The 19,060-nt window shown below is 34.3% G+C and overlaps 2 protein-coding genes across 2 annotated transcripts; one reads left to right on the top strand and one right to left on the bottom strand.

Moving 5' to 3' along the window:
- Positions 1-37: 37 nt before the first annotated feature.
- Positions 38-3,273, bottom strand: LOC102615971 (uncharacterized). The gene has a single exon (XM_006470348.4). It carries the CDS (start codon positions 3,089-3,091, stop codon positions 542-544), a length of 2,550 nt encoding a protein of 849 aa, XP_006470411.2. The 5' UTR covers positions 3,092-3,273; the 3' UTR covers positions 38-541.
- A 6,470-nt stretch (positions 3,274-9,743) lies between these two features.
- LOC102616258 (protein NRT1/ PTR FAMILY 5.9) lies at positions 9,744-13,674 on the top strand. The gene is made up of 4 exons (XM_006470349.4): positions 9,744-9,966; positions 10,071-10,288; positions 11,727-12,244; positions 12,606-13,674. Exons 1-4 carry the CDS (start codon positions 9,933-9,935, stop codon positions 13,441-13,443), a joined length of 1,608 nt encoding a protein of 535 aa, XP_006470412.1. The 5' UTR covers positions 9,744-9,932; the 3' UTR covers positions 13,444-13,674.
- Positions 13,675-19,060: the final 5,386 nt, after the last annotated feature.

The following is a 19,060-nucleotide window of genomic DNA, read 5'->3' as shown; positions in this document are numbered from 1 at the left end:
GAGAATTTTAAACATTCCCGCTTGAACCATACAAGAGAAGCTCCATTTTATACACATTCCAAATATTTTAAAGCAAATTTAAACAAATAAAAATGTTTCAACTGATGTTTCAGCTGCAGTCAAATATCAAAAAACCCATTGACATGGACATGAATTATACAAGTATACCAATATAAATCAACGAGGATTTTAGAGTCATGTGCATGTTTCTTTCCACCACCTGTTAGCAATACAAGAAACTGAAAGCCGATTGATCTATCACTCTATGAATGTTAGTCAGCTGATTTGTTGGACGAACTGTTGCCTTCAAGACTGGCAAATGCAAGATCGAATAGCATGTGACATAAGCATCACTATCCCGATCTCAGGTTGTCTGAAACTCCCCAAGTATGATGTAGCTCCGGTAAAATTATTAGATTGCTGAAAAGGAGTATCCGTCACAACATCTCTGTAGCCAAATGCAGTTGGCAAGATCAATTGTGCTAATTTCTCCTCAATTATCTTTCTAAAGATGGAACTACTTCAGAAGTTGCTACATTAGCTACCTGACACATTCCACCTGCAAGGTCAAGTCTTTGATTCCAGCATCAGATAACATGTGAGACACTTGTGCCTTAATAGAAACCATGTCAGCTTCACTTGAAACATGAAGATTAAGTGTCCCAACCACATCTGTGCTTGTAAAGCTCCAAAGATGCAGGTTCTGGATGCCATGTACCCCACTTATTTTCATAACATCATTCAATGTTTCCTTCAGATCCAGCTCATGAGCTCTAGAAACTCTCTGAAGCAAAATTTCTGCAGAGTTCCTGAGCAGGGGTATAACTGAGGATACAATCAACAGAGATATAAATATTGAGCAGGCAGGATCAGCAACAAGCCAGCCCTTGTACTTAATTAACAGGGTTGATATAACAACTCCAACACTTCCCATGGTGTCTGCCAATACATGCAAGAAGATTCCTTCCATATTGTGGTCAATGTGCCGGCGGTCATGCTTTAGTGGTTCCTCATTTGAGTGAGCATGCAAACTTTTTGAAGCACTATGAAGCAGGCTTTGATTGACATGGTGGTCGGCATGATGATGATGGTCATGATCATCATGTTCACGAGCATGGAAGTTGTGGTTGGCAGGATGATGATGGTAATGGTTATTGTGTTTGTGAGTATGGTCGCGGTGACTATGTTGATCGCCGAGGCCTTGGTCATCATATCCATGAGTATGTTCATGCTTAAGAGTGGAGTCACAGTGGTCACGGCGGCCATGATGATGAGCAGTATGCCCGGTGCAATGGTGATGATCATGGGAAGAACATGATTTTTCATTGCTTTCATGGGAAATGGAGATACATTCCTGACGCTTGCCATGGCCTTCATGATCATGTGAATGTTGGTGATGATGGTGGGGATGTGAGTGAGAATGAGAATGTGAATGAGAGCACACACCACCATGAGCATGATGATGCTCCTCATGAAAGAAAATCAAACCAATTACATTCACAAGAAGCCCTCCAATCGAAACAGTCAACAAACTATTAGTTGATATCTCCTGAGGGTCCAATATCCTCTCAAATGACTCCAACACAATTAGCGCCCCAACCAAAACAAGAAAGACGGCATTAGTGTACCCTGATAAAACTTCAAATCTCCCTCGACCATAATTGAACTGACTATTCGCAGGCAAACGCGATATATAAGAAGCATATAATCCAATCGCCAATGCAGCACAATCAAATAACATATGACACGCATCTGATATCAATCCAAGACTGTTACTCATGAACCCAGCAACAAATTCAACCACCATGTAACCAGTATTAATCAAAAGGAAAAGGGCAATCTTACGAGACTTCCTCTCACTCAAAATGTGGCGGATAGGCTTCATGATCAAAGAACTGAATGACTCCGACGATTCAAATCCCAATTCATGATAATTTGAATAAACAGGATCTAATTCTCTAACAGCAAAATATAACAATAACACGCATAGCAACAATCCCCAAAGCGAAAGCTCAGGATAATAAAACAACTCCAAGACAATAGTACAAACTAAGGTAACCACAAACTCTCTTTGAAAATCAGCCGAAATCACAAACTTCTGATCACTGTAATTCTCACTCAAAAGTACACCAAATACAACGGTATTAGCTAAAGGCCATGCTAAATTCGCAAAAGATATACTATTTTCATCCCCGTCGCCATAATTCTCAAACACGATCCAACTCACAAGGGCAGGAACAGAAAGCAAAACTGTTGTATAAAACAATGAAATCAACCTAACCTGTTTTTGACTCAGCTGCCTAATTGCTCCCCAGTTCATTGAAACTCTCTCGTAACAACCTAAAAACCCAGATAAAAATGGCAACAACATTGGCCATAGCCTTACACAATGTTCTCCATATAAACTCCATTTGCCAAGAAAAGAACTCGAAAGGGGAAAGCATTCAGTCCGATCCCAACTAACAGACAACAAAAACAACCCCACAAACATACATGAAAAGCCACCAACTTTAGAAAACTTACTCCAATCAGTAAACGACCCATTTTTGCGGCCCTCGGCAACAAAACGTCCGGCGACATTACCGGAGATTTCGGCCAAGATCATAGCAGCAGTGCCGCAGTACCTGAGAGCCTGGAACCTGAGGAGAAAGACACAAGCCAAGAGGAACGATTTGGCGAGTAGGGATTTGTTGAGGGGGAAAATGGGTAGTGGGTTTTGATGTTGCTTTGGATTGAAGAGGCGTTTCGAGGAGGGAAACGAGAAGAGAGAGAAAGCTAGAGAGAGAAGGAAGGAGAGGAGAGAGACGAGGAAGGTGAAAGGGAAGAGAGAAAAAGAAGGGGAGGAGCGGAGGAATGGGAGGAGAGAGTAGAGCGAGCGAAGAGAGAAGAGAATTAGGATGAGGAATTGAAGCGATGATTTGCTGTTGCTGTTGGATTTGGGACGGTGGCCGGATGTTGCCGGCGTCGGGGTTACGGGAGGATAGGAAAAAGAAGGGTAGCGCGTGGAGGGAGTGTTGATGATGGTATTGGTGTTGGAGGCGCGTGGAGGAACGGAGATCCGTTGTGGACGGTGGTGACGGTGGTCAGCCATGGCGGGATTGGGTCGGGTTCGGGTCAAGTCAGCTGCGTGAGTTGATCGGGTTATGTATGCATTTTTTATGTAAAAATTAAGAAGGCGCGCACTTCGACTGGGGTCTTGGGGAAGACCGCCGCCGAGATAGAGTCATGGCTGACTTTGTTTACTTTGGCTGACGTGGACCGAGCGATAGTAATGTGATGAGATTTCGACCGTTTGATTATTATATATTCCTTCGCTGAATGAAAAGGGAAAGCACTGTCGCGTTGGGTCAATCTTTTTCCTTTTCAAATTTCACTGAGAGAGTGTGAGGCCATCTCTCTGGGATAACCCATAAAAAAGTCTGGGTTCGATCTGGCACGGTCCAGCTTGCCAGGGCTTGAGCCCGGCCCATTGTTTTACGGCAGCGGCCGAGGCCTGATTTTTAATGGGTCTCGACCTACGATCGCATAAAACCCTTGAAAACCGACCCGGCCGTTAAAAATTTCTCTAAAATGAAAGCAAATTTTATTTTTAAAATCATTAAAAATAAATTGAGAATGTCTTTGGTGCCCTGGAGTATTGCTCCTTGTCCGTTCATTATATATATATATATATGCATATTATCATGATTAGTTGAAGTATACACATAATCAAAAATATAAATCTTCTACTAATACTAAAGATATTTGATATATGCATATTTAATCTTTAAGTGTATCTTTTCTCATTTAAAATCATCACAGCAAAATTCTACAAAGAAAAAAGCTCAATCATATTATTCGTGATCATATTGATGGTTCAGTTATATTCATGACTTAATTAGAAAGAATTTAAAATATGAATTTAATTTAATAAAAGTTACACATTGCCAATCAACTATCAAGTGAGAGCCGCATGTCAACTTGGAATAACTCAAGATGCTGTAAAATTCCTATATATTATTCCGAACTCAGATCACACCTACCAAAAAATAAAAAAAGTTAAAAAAATAATAAAAAAAAGAATTTGTTTCATGAATCCTTATCGTTTCATCTCATTAGTATCTAGAAAGTTGACAAAAGAAGGATTTTCCAAAACAAAGTTTTTTTTTCCCCTGAAAGTTAGGAAGCATAATTAAATTCGTCTAAAATTCCACGAATATTAGTTGATGCGAGATGAGTCATCTAATTAATATAATAATTATAGTATGCCAAAAATAAATAATTATAATACCACATTTTTTATTTTACATTTACTTCTGCTTTTTGTTTGAGAGACTGTCACTTTCCCTTGGAAGAAATCTCCTTTGCCATGTACCCCATAATATTTTCATTGCCCTCTAGTGTCATAATTTTAACGAAATAGTCTAATTTTTTTAAACTTTCATGAGTCTCACCTTATGTAATGCTAAACTCTTATTATTTATAAAATAAAATGTTATGACAGATAATAAAATATTGTTCTGGGGTTAATAAGTTAATTTTTTTTAATAATTACTTAGATATTTTTATCTTTGAATATTTGAACATTTGTATTTTAATAAATGTGGATTTTAATATTTTTAATAACAAATGTCAAGCAAATGACCTATCTCATCATTCTTTTACAAAGTTGTAGAGTTATGGGAAAATGGTTATTATGAAAATTCTAAGGAAATAGTTGGTAAAATATGATTTCAACAAGAAAAAAAGTGACATGATTTCAACAGGGGGGAAGTGGTAATATCCTATGAATTCAATATTGTAAATTGTAATGTTGTGCGCAAAAAAAGATATGGTAGGTGAGGATGAGAATATGCTATGTAGATTATTTTGGAATTTTTATTAAGGCATGATAAGAATGGTAGGGGAAGGATAGAATTAATATTATATATGTTAATGTATATCTTGTTCATAAATAATAGTACTTATCGGTTGGTAACCTAGTATCTATACACCACTATATAAGAGTTAGGTAAAGGATAGAGATAGGAGACAAAAGCTTTTTATTTTCTTTCATTTTGAACGCTCTAAATTTTAGGGTTTTCTAATAACCTAAAACTTCAAATCATTATTCCATTGATTTAGGCTCTCAAAGTATCATTGCCGGCCAAAAATAATATTATTATTTTGGCTTGCACGATCAATTAAATACTCGTTTAGTTAAATGTTTGTACTGTAAACTTTGCTTTTAAGGTTGGGATGGAGAAACAAGATCACCCAATTAAGTTGATCCACAAAAGATGTGGTTTTTAAAGTAAATGTTTACAGTTAAAAGCTGGAACTCCAATGAAATTAAGGTTATTCGAATGTCTTTCTCATAAGACAATCGCACCACCACATCATGCATGCATCAACCATTGAAATTTTAATACGTATGCATACATTTAATATGAACTAATCATAGCCTGCATGAGATTAAAAATTTAAGACGCGTGATGTGATTTTGATTAAGCTGTACCATACTCTCCTTTATAAGAATTTCTAAGTGTTGGTAAGTTACGTTATAATGCAACTTGCATCAACCCAACAATAGTTTTCAACAACTTAAAATTGTGTTAACCAAATTATATTTGAGTTTGTTAATACAACTTCTGTGTGATATAAGCTATATTATTACGTAACTTATGAACATGATCATTTTCTCAATCTTTTTTTTTTCTTTTTTGGCACTATAATTAGGGCATAGGAGTCTTGTTCCTTTGCATGTAATCCTTTCTTTTATGAAACTCTAGTAACTAATACTCTTCTAAATAGCTTTTCTAGTTTTCTCTCTCTTTTCTAACATCTTTTTTAAATTTCTTTGAGGTTGAGAATATGCTATGTAGATTATTTTGGAATTTTCATTAAGGCATGATAAGAATGGTAGGGGAAGGATAGAATTAATATTATATATGTTTGTATATCTTATTCATAAATAATAGTACTTATCGGTTGGTAACCTAGTATATATACACCACTATATAAGGGTTAGGTAAAGGATAGAGATAGAAGACAAAAGCTTTTTATTTTCTTTCATTTTGAATGCTCTAAATTTTAGGGTTTTCTAATAACCTAAAACTTCAAATCACTATTCCATTGGTTCAAGCTCTCAAAGTATCATTGCCGGCCAAAAATAATATTATTATTTTAGCTTGCACGATAAATTAGATACTTGTTTAGTTAAATATCTGTATTGTAATCTTTGCATTTAAAGTTGGGATTGAGAAACGAGATCACCCAATTAAGGGTGTATTTGGGATTGAGGTTGTGCAGCTATATCTTAAAAACTACAACACTAAAGTGTTTAGTAAACATTAGCTGTTGTAGCTTATAATATATGTTGATATGATTTTTCACTTGTATATTAAAAAATTTATTATATATTTAATAATTTTTTTAAAATTAATTTATTTAAAATTTATATTTACTTTATATTATTAACTTTTTATTTGATAGTTACAACTTTTTTTCTACGGCAGTTGTACCTTAAAATATATATCACCTCAATCACAAACGGAACCCAAGTTGATCCACAAAATATGTGGTTTTTAAAGTAAACGTTTACAGCGAAAAGCTGGAACTCCAATGAAATTAAGGTTATTAGGATGTCTTTCTCATAAGACAATCGCACCACCACATCATGCATGCATCAACCACTAAAATTTTAATACGTACACATACATTTAATATGAACTAATCATAGCCTGCATGAGATTAAAAAATTAATACGTGTGATGTGATTTTGATTAAGTTGTACCATACTCTCCTTTATAAGAATTTCTTAGTGTTGGTAAGTTACGTTATAATGTAACTTATATTAACTCAACAATAGTTTTCAGCAACTCAAAATTATGTTTACCAAATTATATTTGAGTTTGTTAATACAACTTCTGTGTGATATAAGCTATATTATTATGTAACTTATGAACAAGATCATTTTCTTAATCTTTTTTTTTCTTTTTTGGCACTATAATTAGGGCATAGGAGTCTTGTTCCTTTGCACGTAATCCTTTCTTTATGAAACTCTAGTAACTATTACTCTTCTAAATAGTTTTTCTAGTTTTCTCTCTCTTTTCTAACATCTTTTTTAAATTTCTTTTACGTTAGTAAAGCTCTTCATTAGAGTGTTCTGAAAAATTCTCAATATATATCTAGGTGTAGTATTTCAACTTTATTGTTTCATAACCTAATTTTCTATGTAAAAAATTTGCTATCAAACTCTTATGATTTGGAGGCAAGTTAAATGTAAAAGAAAAATGTATATTTTTTTTAACATCTCAAAACCAATATTTTTTTCACATTTTTTTCCATTATATATTTTGTCATAAACTGGCTTTCTGTTTTTTTAATCACCTTCTGTGAGATGGCTAGAGAATTCTCCAGTGGTGGTCTCAATCTCTCTTTTCTGTAATAATGCTTTTCTCTTTCAATGAAGTTTCTTTCTTTTTAAAAAGAAAAAACAAAGAACTGAGAAAGATACCTTGGACAAAAAAATCTACAGGTATATATCAGCTCTATTATTTGTCCAATTAATTGTTAGGCCTTAGCTCATTATCAAGCATCTGCTGCTTGGGAGTAGGATCCAAAGCAGAACCGAACAGTGTATATTGGCCACGTAGCATAAAAAGATACGTCTTTAATTTTGAGACAAAAACCAAACAAAGTGGAGATGCGAAGTGGGGTTTGCATGCTATTTGCGTAGATAACCACATGTTTATTTGTCGAAGCTGTGATTGGTGGTACTTTCTATACAATATGCCAAGTGATATCCATCTCAGTGAACCACTAAACGGAAGCCATGTTTGTATAGTTGATAAGTCTTTGCTACAGCTCCGGAGAAGTCGTCAAGAAGCTAATGGTTAAGGCAAATGACATTTTAACCCTTTTAGATTCCTTGCTTCGTATTCTTTTAGGAGAAAGTCTCGGGTATTATTGAACGTGTATATATTTCATGAAAACAGCTCCTTTGCGTGATCAAATTTTACCCCAGCAAGGCAATTTTCAAAACGATAAACTAGATGTCCATCCAAGGAGGTATCATTGATACTTTATTATTTATTGATTTTTAAGATACGGTAAGAATTTAATAGATGAGAGAGTATGCACTGAGACCACTCAAAATCTATTCCTTTTATAGTTTTTTATAGTTAGATGTACTTTCCTTCATAATGATAATTTTGGGTTTATTAAGAATTCTGATAACATATTGATCTGAATTGTGCTGTGCATTAATTCAAATTCTCGTCAAATAATTTAGTATCTCAGATACCTTGATAAAAATTATGTGTATGGTGTGTGTATTAAAAAAAAATCCTTTGATCGATCTAGACAAATTAGAAAATCCTACACATTACTCATCCAGTTAAGGCCTTGTAGCGCTAGATGTAATGCTTTTAAGGACATTAATACATTGGCTAAGAGAAATGATCTTGAATTAAGTATATAAGGCTTGAGTAAGATCTCATGTACCGTGGAGTTAGCTTTTTAGTGCAAGTTGGGCCCGTGAGATTTTATATAATGCCATCAGAGGTAAACTTATGCAGGATTGTGTCCATACTATTTTATAACATGACAAAGTCTAGACAATAAGGCTGACTAGAATGGCACAAGTCCGGATGCACACCCATATAATGGCAAGAATCAGTCGAAAAGGAGTACACATTAGGAGCACCAAGAAATTTGCATGACAAGTTCACGTTTGTTATCAACTCAAATTATGAGTCCATGATTAAGGGCAGTCTAGTAATTTTAAGATGGTTGCTTCTTCTTCGTATAAGCGATCCTTGTCAACTAGCACTGTAATTATTCCGCGATCTTGTTCGTATCTCTTTGTTTAGTGTGTGCCTGTGGTGTGTTTGCACGTGGGCTTTACAGTTATAAGCGAATGCCATGCAATTGTCACATATAAAAGCTCCATAACGTAAAGCAAAATAAAGCTTCAGTTGCCCTTTGCACAGTTACGTTTCTAGCGTACGTTATGAGTAACTGAAACAATCAGCACTTAAGATTTACGCCAACTTAATTTTATTTTGTATAATTTCATGAGCTAAATTTGAAATTTTAACCCATAAAAAAAATTGCAAATTAATATGGAAATTAAATATTCCCCGCAACTATCTTGGACAGTACTCAAAAGCTTTACTCAAAGGAATGTAGACGTCAACTGCATGCATAAGTAGTCTTTATCTTTCTTCTCTTTGTAGAATTTCTCCTAGAATGGTGTCATAATTATTACTAGCCGATATTTCGAGTACTCTAGTGGGCTGACCTGGCAGAAAACTGGACCTGCCACGTGTCAAGACGAGACATGTCAGCTACGTGGCATGTGTGAATTTGTTATATATCTAAATTAATATTCATAATATATAAGCCGAATTTAAATTTAATGCTGGGAAGTTTTTTTATTTTATTTTATAATACAGCCAATGATATGCGGTTTGCTATATAAAAATTAATATTTAATTAAATTTTAATTATATAATGTTATAAATACAAGTGTTATAAAAGATTGTAATTAAAAAGTTATGGCACAGCTCAACACCGAATATCTAAATTCATATCCTTTAATAGAATATATGTCGACACTCTTTGTTAAGCTAGCTCCTCGATAACATGCCAGTGTGACAACATTTCCAACTGAAAGTGGGGGCATCAATCTTTTATCGTTCTTAAATAATGCAAGCTATCGTTGCGCAACTTTATTTAGTGATCGATTGATTGATTGATTTGTCTAGTGCTCCATTCGGAGACAAGCCTTTAAATTAACCTTTTAAAAGGCAAGGGAGAGCCAATGCTGGCCGAAACTTTGAAGTGGCTTTGGCAACAGATAATGATATAATCACATCCTGTTGTTGTTATGCTCTCTTCCTATTCTTAAATACTCATATTCCGTTCTCGTATTAGAAGACTAGAGACCAGCCCAACAGAAACTAATCATGGGGCTAAGTAAATCTTGTATTATGCTCATAGGTACTGATTCTCTCATCATTATTTGTTCTAGGTTAATATAAACACTATATCTCGATATCTATATATATTTTATAATTCATTTTTTTTTATTTGTTAATGTGTAGTGATAGCTGGTAAGGAGAGGTTTGCGTTCAAAGGGGTGGCATCAAATCTGGTAACTTACCTCACGGATGTTGTGAAAATGAGCAACTCTTCAGCAGCAAAGACTGTTAACAGTTGGTGTGGCTTCACATCGATGCTGCCGCTGGTATTGGCACCACTTGCTGACTCTTACTGGGATCGATATTCCACCATTCTTGCCTTTTCATTCATCTATGTTGTGGTTAGTCACCTTAATTTCTTCTCTTCTTCTTAAGGAAAAATGACATTTCCTCCTGCAATTATAATGTTTTACTACTCTATCTGTTACCGTTTTCATAGTACTCTGTGCCGTGGCGGCACCATGCACGTTTGTAGGGTGGCCCTGTCCACCACCCAAGTCTAAAATGAAAATAATGTTTAGAACTATTTTATGTGAATTTTACTTTCAACCACCTTAATTTTAAACATTTTTGTTATAGCCTGCTAAATTTTGTAGCTTATTCATTATAGTTTTATGCTATAACCTACTCAAGTTTGCAGTCTCTATGTCTCTCTCTCTCTAAATATATATATAAAACACTCATTTCAATTATAAAAATAGTTATTTTTATTTATTTATTTATCTCAACATAAATGGGACAAAAGAGAATCATAAAATTGTAGAGATAAGTGTCAATGTCATTATTTCCTTCTTAATGATCAGTTTGCTAATAGAGTCACTACAACAAAACTCAACAACACAAAATTCTATAATGGTATATCTCTTCAAATGACAAAATATTTAACTCTCAACACTTATTATTTACTGTCATTAATATAACCATTTCCTGGCTAATAACTTGCCTTAATTAGTCTCCAGAAAGATTGTTTATATAACATGCTAAGTGCATACGCATGGACGATGACTCACGATTCACGAATATATTATCGTTTTCCATTAACAAGTAGGTAAGTCTAGTCATAGATCATTAACTCCGACAAAATTTCTAAAGTTATATATTTGAGTGCCTGGAAAATTTTGTGGTCAAGCGTTGATTCTACTGAATAAAATGATGTGGGCCTTCCTTTTTCGCGGGGAGTCTTTTATGCCCCTTGCCTACTATTTCTTATTCATGTATTAATTGTTTATTATGTGTTTATGAATATCATCACGATTAATTGAAACATATGCGTCAATGTTCATGATGTTACATGCATGTTATCACAGTTAATTAAAGCATGCAAGGTCGTGTACCTTAGTGCCGAATACTTTTTCCCTTTACACAATAATAGGAATCATATCATTATCCATCAGTACTGCTTTCTCACATTTCTTGCACCACTAAGTTTAGTCAGGGCCTACCATTTCATTTAAAAATTTTTGAAGTAACTTGTTGTAGAAAAATTAAGTAATTCATTATAGAAAAATTTGTAGAAGTGGGTATACTACCTCACATAATAAATCGTAGTATTTATTAAGGAAAAAATTTATAAACAATTAATAAATCATATTGAAATTATTGATAACAAGTTGTAGCACTAATTAAAATAATGTTTTAATATTAATATAAATGTTAAAATTTATATTTATAATATGAATGTTAACCAAAAGCAAAAGTGGATATTTATATGTTAGCTGTGTGACTGTGTCCTTTGAAATATTTCAGTAGTCGATGATTTTTTACTTTTTCTTTGTTAAGGGACTTGTGGCATTGACATCAACGGCATTTTCTTGGGCATGGTCTACTACAAACAAGATAAGCTCTTCATCAGCTTTCCTATTTTGGTCTCTATGTTTGATTTCACTAGGTCAAGGGGGGTATAATCCATCTTTGCAAGCATTTGGAGCAGACCAACTTGACAGCGATGACGAATTGCCAACCACAACAGACAATCAGAAATCGGACAAGAAGAGCTTGTTCTTCAAATGGTGGTATTTTGGTGTTTGTAGTGGTAGCCTTTTGGGTGTCACTGTTATGTCTTATATTCAAGATACCTTTGGTTGGGTTCTGGGATTTGCCATTCCCACAATTGCTATGGTTACTTCAACAGCATTTTTCTCATTTGGAAGCCAGATCTATAGGTACAAGTCAGATGAGACTCTAAAGTGTACTGTGTCATTGATCAACATAGTTCAAGCCATCAAAGCAGCTGCGTCAAAATTGAAGAACAGCAAAATCGTCTTACCCATTGACAATTCTGATACAGTGGAGCTTGAGTAAGTTTGAATTTGAAATTAATTATTTCGATGGGGTAAATGCTCTTTTAGTCCCTATAATTTAAGTTCACTATCTACTCAAATTTTATTTATCAAAAAATACTTAAAACAACCATGTTTTTTTGTAGCGGTTGTATTTAAATTTTCTTTTCAATTGTAAAGTAAAATTTATGTATGATATAGAAAATAGATAATAATTAAGTAGATTTTATCATAAAATAGTGACTTTTTGAGTAATTTTTAAAAACTCAAAATCTCTATTTCACTCATACTTTAGGGCTAAAAGAGCATACAACCTTATTAGGCAGCTTCATTTTGTAATTAATGTGCATTCTGATAATAAATTTTACTTTGCTGATAGGCTTCAAGAGCAAAAACCTCTTTGTGGTAATAAAAAATTGGGCAGCAGTAAGGAGTTGGATGAGGATGAGTATCCCAAAAGTGGCAACCATCTTGTTAAAAATGCCAAAGTTGTACTGAAGCTTTTTCCCATATGGACAATGCTACTCATGTTTGCAGTAATTTTTCAACAACCTGCTACATTCTTTACTAAACAAGGCATGACAATGAAGAGGAATATTGGAAGCAACTTCAAGATCCCACCGGCTACACTTCAAAGTGCTATTACAGTCTCGATAATACTACTAATGCCTTTGTATGACAAAATTTTGATTCCCTTCATACACATTATAATCCGCTGTGAAAAAGGTATCACTGTAATGCAGAGAATGGGAATAGGTATGTTTCTTTCCATTATAGCCATGATCATAGCTGCAATTGTTGAAACAAAGAGGCTGGAGATGAACCAACAATATTCAGAAACCGTGCCACTTAGTATTTTTTGGTTGCTACCTCAATACATTCTTTTAGGCATTTCAGACATTTTCACGGTTATTGGTATGCAAGAATTTTTCTACAATGAGGTGCCAGTTAGAATGAGAACAATGGGCTTTGCTTTGTATACAAGTGTTTTCGGTGTGGGAAGTTTTTTGAGTGCCTTATTGATCACAGTGATTGAAGCTTTATCTAGTTCAAGAAATGGACGGAGCTGGTTTTCAGATGATATGAAAGAAGCCCGACTAGACTTATACTACTGGGTTTTGGCCTTGGCAAGTGCTTTGAGCTTGCTGTTGTATGTCATGTTGTGTAAATTTTTCAAAAGTAGGACTGATAATTTGGATAATGAGGCCTGTAAATAAGTTGTGTTTGGATTCTACATGTAGTTTTGTCCGCTGATAACTTCTAGTCATGTAAATACTGTTTGTTAAGAATAGAATTAGTTAGTTAATGAGTATGCTGACATGGCAGCTGAGTCAGCTAAAGTTTGTTATAATTTGTTATAGAGATTGTTAGCAGTAAACTGTGCGTGTGTGCAATGTGTGTAGAATCTTCTACTCATATATAAAAAGGCTTGTAATTTTCAGATTCAATAGATCTATAATAATAGAATTCTCAGCTTATAAAAGTTCTCTTTTCTTCTTATTTTCTCAATAACCAAACAACATCATAATTTCATATAAATCTTAATATGGTATCAAAGCCTTTCTAATTCAATCTTTGATGGCTTCTGTCAACTCAAATACAAATGTTTCTTCTTCCACTTCATCATTCACCTTCACAACACCAATCAAACTTGATCGCTCCAATTACATGATCTGGAAATCTCAGATCTTATCTTCAGTTCGAGCAAATGATCTAAAAGGATTTCTTGATGGCACTAAGATCTGTCCTAGTCAATTTCTTGATGATGAACCGAGAAGCTCCAGTGCAGATTTGCGTGAAAATCCAGCTTACATCACTTGGAAGAAACAAGATCAGATACTCTTAAGCTAGCTTCTTTCCTCAATCGGTGTTGAAGTTCTTAGCTTAGTTGTAATATCTAAAACTTCTTTTGAGCTTTGGACTAATTTAGAACAACAATTCGGATCTGAAACTGCTGCTAAAAAGGCTCACGTGAAAATGCTACTGAATAATCTCAATAAAGGATCCCTAATTATGACTGAGTATTTTAGTAAATTGAGATCTATTACCGATGAGTTAGTCATTGCTGGTAGTTTAATTAACCATCTAGACTTTATTACTCATTTAATCTCTGGTCTAAGACAACCTTATTATCCAGTTATGGTTTATATTGAAGCTAATGTTCTTAAGATGAGTATAGATGGAGCCTATTCTATGCTTTTGACTCATGAACCTCGATTGGAAAGTGCTAACTCTAATGCCAGTAAAGAAGCTAAAATGAACTATGCTGCTAATTTGGTTCAAACTGGAAATAATTCAAGGAAAGGCAATTATAATGCTGGTTGGAATAATAATAATAATAATCAAGGCAACTATACTAGAAATTATGGAAACAGAACTGAAGGTGGAAATTGGAATGGAAATTATGGTAGAGGAAATTCTGGAGCAAGGAGATGAGGTAATGCAGGATATGGTACTGGAAGGGGACAATGGAATGGAAATCAGGGAGGTAATCAAGGCAGAGGTGGCTTTGCTGGATTTAATGGAAATGGATTTGCTGCTGGTTTCAATAATTCTGGAAGAAGAAGTGGCAAAGGTATTATATGTCAGATCTGTTTCAAGCCAAATCATTCAGCTACTGAGTGCAGGAATAAGTTCAACCAAAATTTTGTGCTAAATCCTCTAGTTCAGGGTTCTTTTCCAAATCAAAATCAAGGTCCAAGAGCTGCATACATGGTGACATCAGAAGGAGTTGCTGATCAAGGGTGGTAGTTAGACAATGGAGCAACTCATCACCTCACAAATGCTGTGAAAAATATGACTGTTGGTAAGTCTTATTCTGGTTCTGAAATACTTCTAGTTGGTGATGGTAAAGGCCTTTCTTTTACTCATATTAGTTACACTTATTTTTACACTTTCCTTGGAGCTATATTACATCTTACTGACATGCTATGCGTTCCTCATATAACAAAAAATCTCATCAGTGTGTTCAAACTCCTTACTAATAACAATGTTATAATAGAATTTTCCTCTGAATTTTGTTTTGTAAAGGACAAGGTGAAGGGGACATTACTAGCACATGATATTGCTAAAGGGAGTCTCTACAAATTACTGTCTCAAGATGATTTCTTCTCAAATTCTGAAGTACAAGTCTTTAAGCTAAATTCTATGCTGTAAGTTGTTTCAAATAAAATTGTAAACTCTTTTCCAGAGTCTGTCAAGTCAGTTTCTGTTAATTCAGTTTCTTTCAATAATTCTCTTGCAAGTTTTAATACTTCTAGTTGTATCTCAATGCAACTGTTACATAATAGACTTGGTCATCCTAATAAACATGATATGCAAATCATTTTAAAGACTCAACCTTCACATGTTGTCAATCATTCTCTTAGCTTCTGTGATGCCTATCAATATGGGAAACTGCATCAGTTTCACTTTCCTGTAACTGAAATAAAAACCAGAGCACTACTTGAATTGATACATACTGATCTCTGGAGACCAGCATTAATGCCATCCAAAGATGGATACAAATATTACATATCCTTTGTAAATGACTTCACCAAATATAGTTTGATATTTCCTCTTACCTTAAAATCAGAAGCATTAGACATATTTAAACAGTATAAACTCCTTGTTGAAAAATAATTTTCTTTGTCTATTAAAACCATACAATTAGACATGGGGGTTGAATTTAGAGCCTTTGGTTCCTTTCTTCAACAACAAGAGATACACCTTAAATTCAGTTGTCCTCATAAACATCATCAAAATTGAGTTGTGGAGAGGAAACACAGACACATTGTTGAAACTGGCCTTACCCTTCTTGTTCAAGCAAATCTTCCACTTACCTTTTGGTGGGAAGCTTTTCACACAACAACCTATCTAATAAATAAGATTCCTATACCAGTCTTAAGCAATAAAACACCATATCAAAAGCTACACAATCGATTACTTGATTATCAATTCCTTAAAGTTTTTGGCTGCTCATGTTTTCCATTGTTGAGACATTATAATCAACACAAGTTAGACTTTCCTACACAAAAATGCGTTTTTATTGGCTACAGTCCTATGCAAAAAGGTTATAAGTGTCTAGACAAATCAAGTAGAATTTACATTAGTAGATATGTTGTGTTTAATGAGTCTGAATTTTCATATCCAGATTTGTTTTCTATTTCCAACAACTCTTCCTCTATTCCAACAAAATGTATCACTCCTACAAATCAGTCTTTCACTCATATTTCTCTTCCAAATCCTCATCTTGATGATAGTAATGTAGTAGCACCACTTATAGCAACTTCAGAACCGAGAAGTGGAACTCAACTTCCTGTTGCTACCCCTGAGCCAAATTCACTTTTAAGCCATTCACCAGCATCAACAAATATCCCATTTATCTCTTCCATACCTTCCATTTCTATACATCCCATGGTTACTAGAGCAAAATCTAGAATATTCAAACCCAAAACTTATCTAGCAGCAATTCAGGATATAAAACCAACAAGTGTCAAAGCAACTCTATCTAGTCAGAAATGGTATATGGCTATGAAAGAAGAGGTAAATGCTTTACATAGAAATCAGACATGGACTCTGGTTCCTTCTGATTCAGCCTCTAAGATTGTAGGTAACAAATGAATTTTCAAAGTTAAATACAATCCAGATGGAAGCATCTATAAGTACAAAGCACGCCTAGTGGCTAAAGGTTTTCACTAGACACATGGAGTAGATTTCTTTGAAACCTTTAGCCCTGTTGTAAAGCCCTATACAACAAGAATTATTCTTAGCTTAGAAGTAATGCAACACTGGACTATTAGGCAGCTGGATATCAACAATGTCTTCTTGAATGGAGTACTTACTGAATATGTATATATGCACCAACCAGAGGGTTTTATTGATTCAAAATCCCCTTATCATATATGCAAGTTGAACAAGGCATTGCATGGTCTTAAACAAGCTCCAAGGACCCGGTATGATCAGCTGAAAGGTTCACTGGTACAATGGGGTTTTCAAACTTCAAAGTCTGATACTTCTCTCTTTATTAAACATACTGGTGCTGATATTTTGGTTATTCTGATTTATTTGGATGACATACTCATCACTGGATCAAATACACAACATGTAGAGGGAGTAATTAGTAAGCTTGGCTCAATTTATTTTCTTGGCATAAAAGTAACTCCTAGCCTAGATGGGTTACATCTCTCTCAAACTAAATATATTGGTGATATTCTTCAAAAGGCACACATGTTAGGCAGCAAAGGCTATAACACACCCATGAGCACAATTGAAAAATTAAGGAAAGAAAATGGTGTCCTATTTGAGAATCCTTCTCTCTACAGAAGCATTATTGGCTCTCTTCAGTATGTGACTTTAACAAGACCTGATATTGCCTTTTCAGTCAACAAGTTGAGCCAATTCCTTGTTGTACCTATTGTCCTTCATTGGCAAGCTTGTAAAAGGGTTCTGAGATATCTACAGAGTACAACAAATTATGGACTTCAATTTCTTAGCTCGAGTTTTCTCCTTCTAAATGCTTACTCTGATGCTGACTGGGGATCAGATCCTGATGATAGAAAATCCATTGGTGGATATTGTGTATTTCTTGGCAATAATCTAGTCTCATAGTCCTCAAAGAAACAACATATCGTCTATAGATCAACAGTAGAGTCTGAGTATAGAGCACTTGCACTTGCTACTTCTGAGATGCTCTGGATCACTTATCTTCTAAAAGAACTTAAGGTTTTTTGCTTAAGCTTCCTGTCTTATATTGTGAAAATAAGAGTGCAGAAGCATTGGCTAATAATCCAAAGTACCATTCACGCACCAAACACATAGAACTTGATCTTCATTTTGTTAGAGACCATATAGCTAAACATGAACTTTCTATTGATCATGTTCCTACCTTTGATCAATTAGCAGATACTCTTACTAAGCCTTAGCCTATGACCAGTTTGCTTATTTGAGAAACAAGCTTAATGTTTCTCCGAGACCTTAAGCTTGATGAGGGATGTTAAGAATAGAATTAGTTAGTTAATGAGTATGCTGACATGGCAGATGAGTTAGCTAAAGTTTATTATAATTTGTTATAGAGATTGTTAGCAGTAAACTGTGCATGTGTGAAATGTTTGTAGAATCTTCTACTCACATATAAAAAGGCTTGTAATTGCCAGATTCAATAGATCTATAATAACAGAATTCTCAGCTTACAAAAGTTCTTTTTTCTTCTTATTTTCTCAGTAACCAAACAACATCATAGTTTCATATAAATCTTAATATTGTTGACTACTATTATATGTATACTTATTCAAATATATTCTAAGCTTTTTCCAACCTCCAAATGATGTGTCTTTGCAGCTTACTTTCCTCCTTTTACCCTTTCTAAGAAGTGAAAATGCAACCACCACCAAAAAGGTGGTGAAAACCTTAATAACGAAATATATGGGCAATGCTAAATGGACAAAATCATCATAAAATAATGACAATTTTTATATCTTTTAGTCAATTTTAAGGATTTTAAAGAAAATTTTTAAAAATTCACAAAAAGACAAATGTTTTTGTCATGATTTTATTTTGTTTTTATATTTTAACTATTTTTTGCAAAGAATAGGTGTACGATGAATTATCATTTTAATTTTGAAATGACTGTGAGTATGATAAACGATCATTTTTCGTAATGAATAGGGGTGTGATGAGTAAGAGAGAGGGATAAGAGGTAATATTTATATCAGATAAAATAAGATATTTTATGCAATAATTTAGGATGCATAATTAGGCTGATACTATTTATTTTTTCTTCAATTAAGTACTATAACAAATTCCTTTTCGTTCATCATATTATTATTATTATTGTTAGCTCATACATCTGTTGCA

Source organism: Citrus sinensis, chromosome 2, assembly GCF_022201045.2.
Source record: "Citrus sinensis cultivar Valencia sweet orange chromosome 2, DVS_A1.0, whole genome shotgun sequence".
NCBI lineage: Eukaryota > Viridiplantae > Streptophyta > Magnoliopsida > Sapindales > Rutaceae > Citrus > Citrus sinensis.
The sequence above is the reverse complement of the archived record's forward strand: the minus strand, read 5'-3'. Positions and strand labels throughout refer to the sequence as shown.

What these genes read in the sequence shown, in the direction of transcription:
- LOC102615971 (XM_006470348.4), bottom strand. Translation starts at nt 3,091, where the DNA reads ATGGCTGACCACCGTCACCACCGTCCACAACGGATCTCCGTTCCTCCA.
- LOC102616258 (XM_006470349.4), top strand. Translation starts at nt 9,933, where the DNA reads ATGGGGCTAAGTAAATCTTGTATTATGCTCATAG. An exon ending in TTTCATTCATCTATGTTGTG is followed by an intron (nt 10,289 to 11,726) that starts GTTAGTCACCTT and finishes TTCTTTGTTAAG; the next exon opens with GGACTTGTGGCATTGACATC. An exon ending in TCTGATACAGTGGAGCTTGA is followed by an intron (nt 12,245 to 12,605) that starts GTAAGTTTGAAT and finishes CTTTGCTGATAG; the next exon opens with GCTTCAAGAGCAAAAACCTC.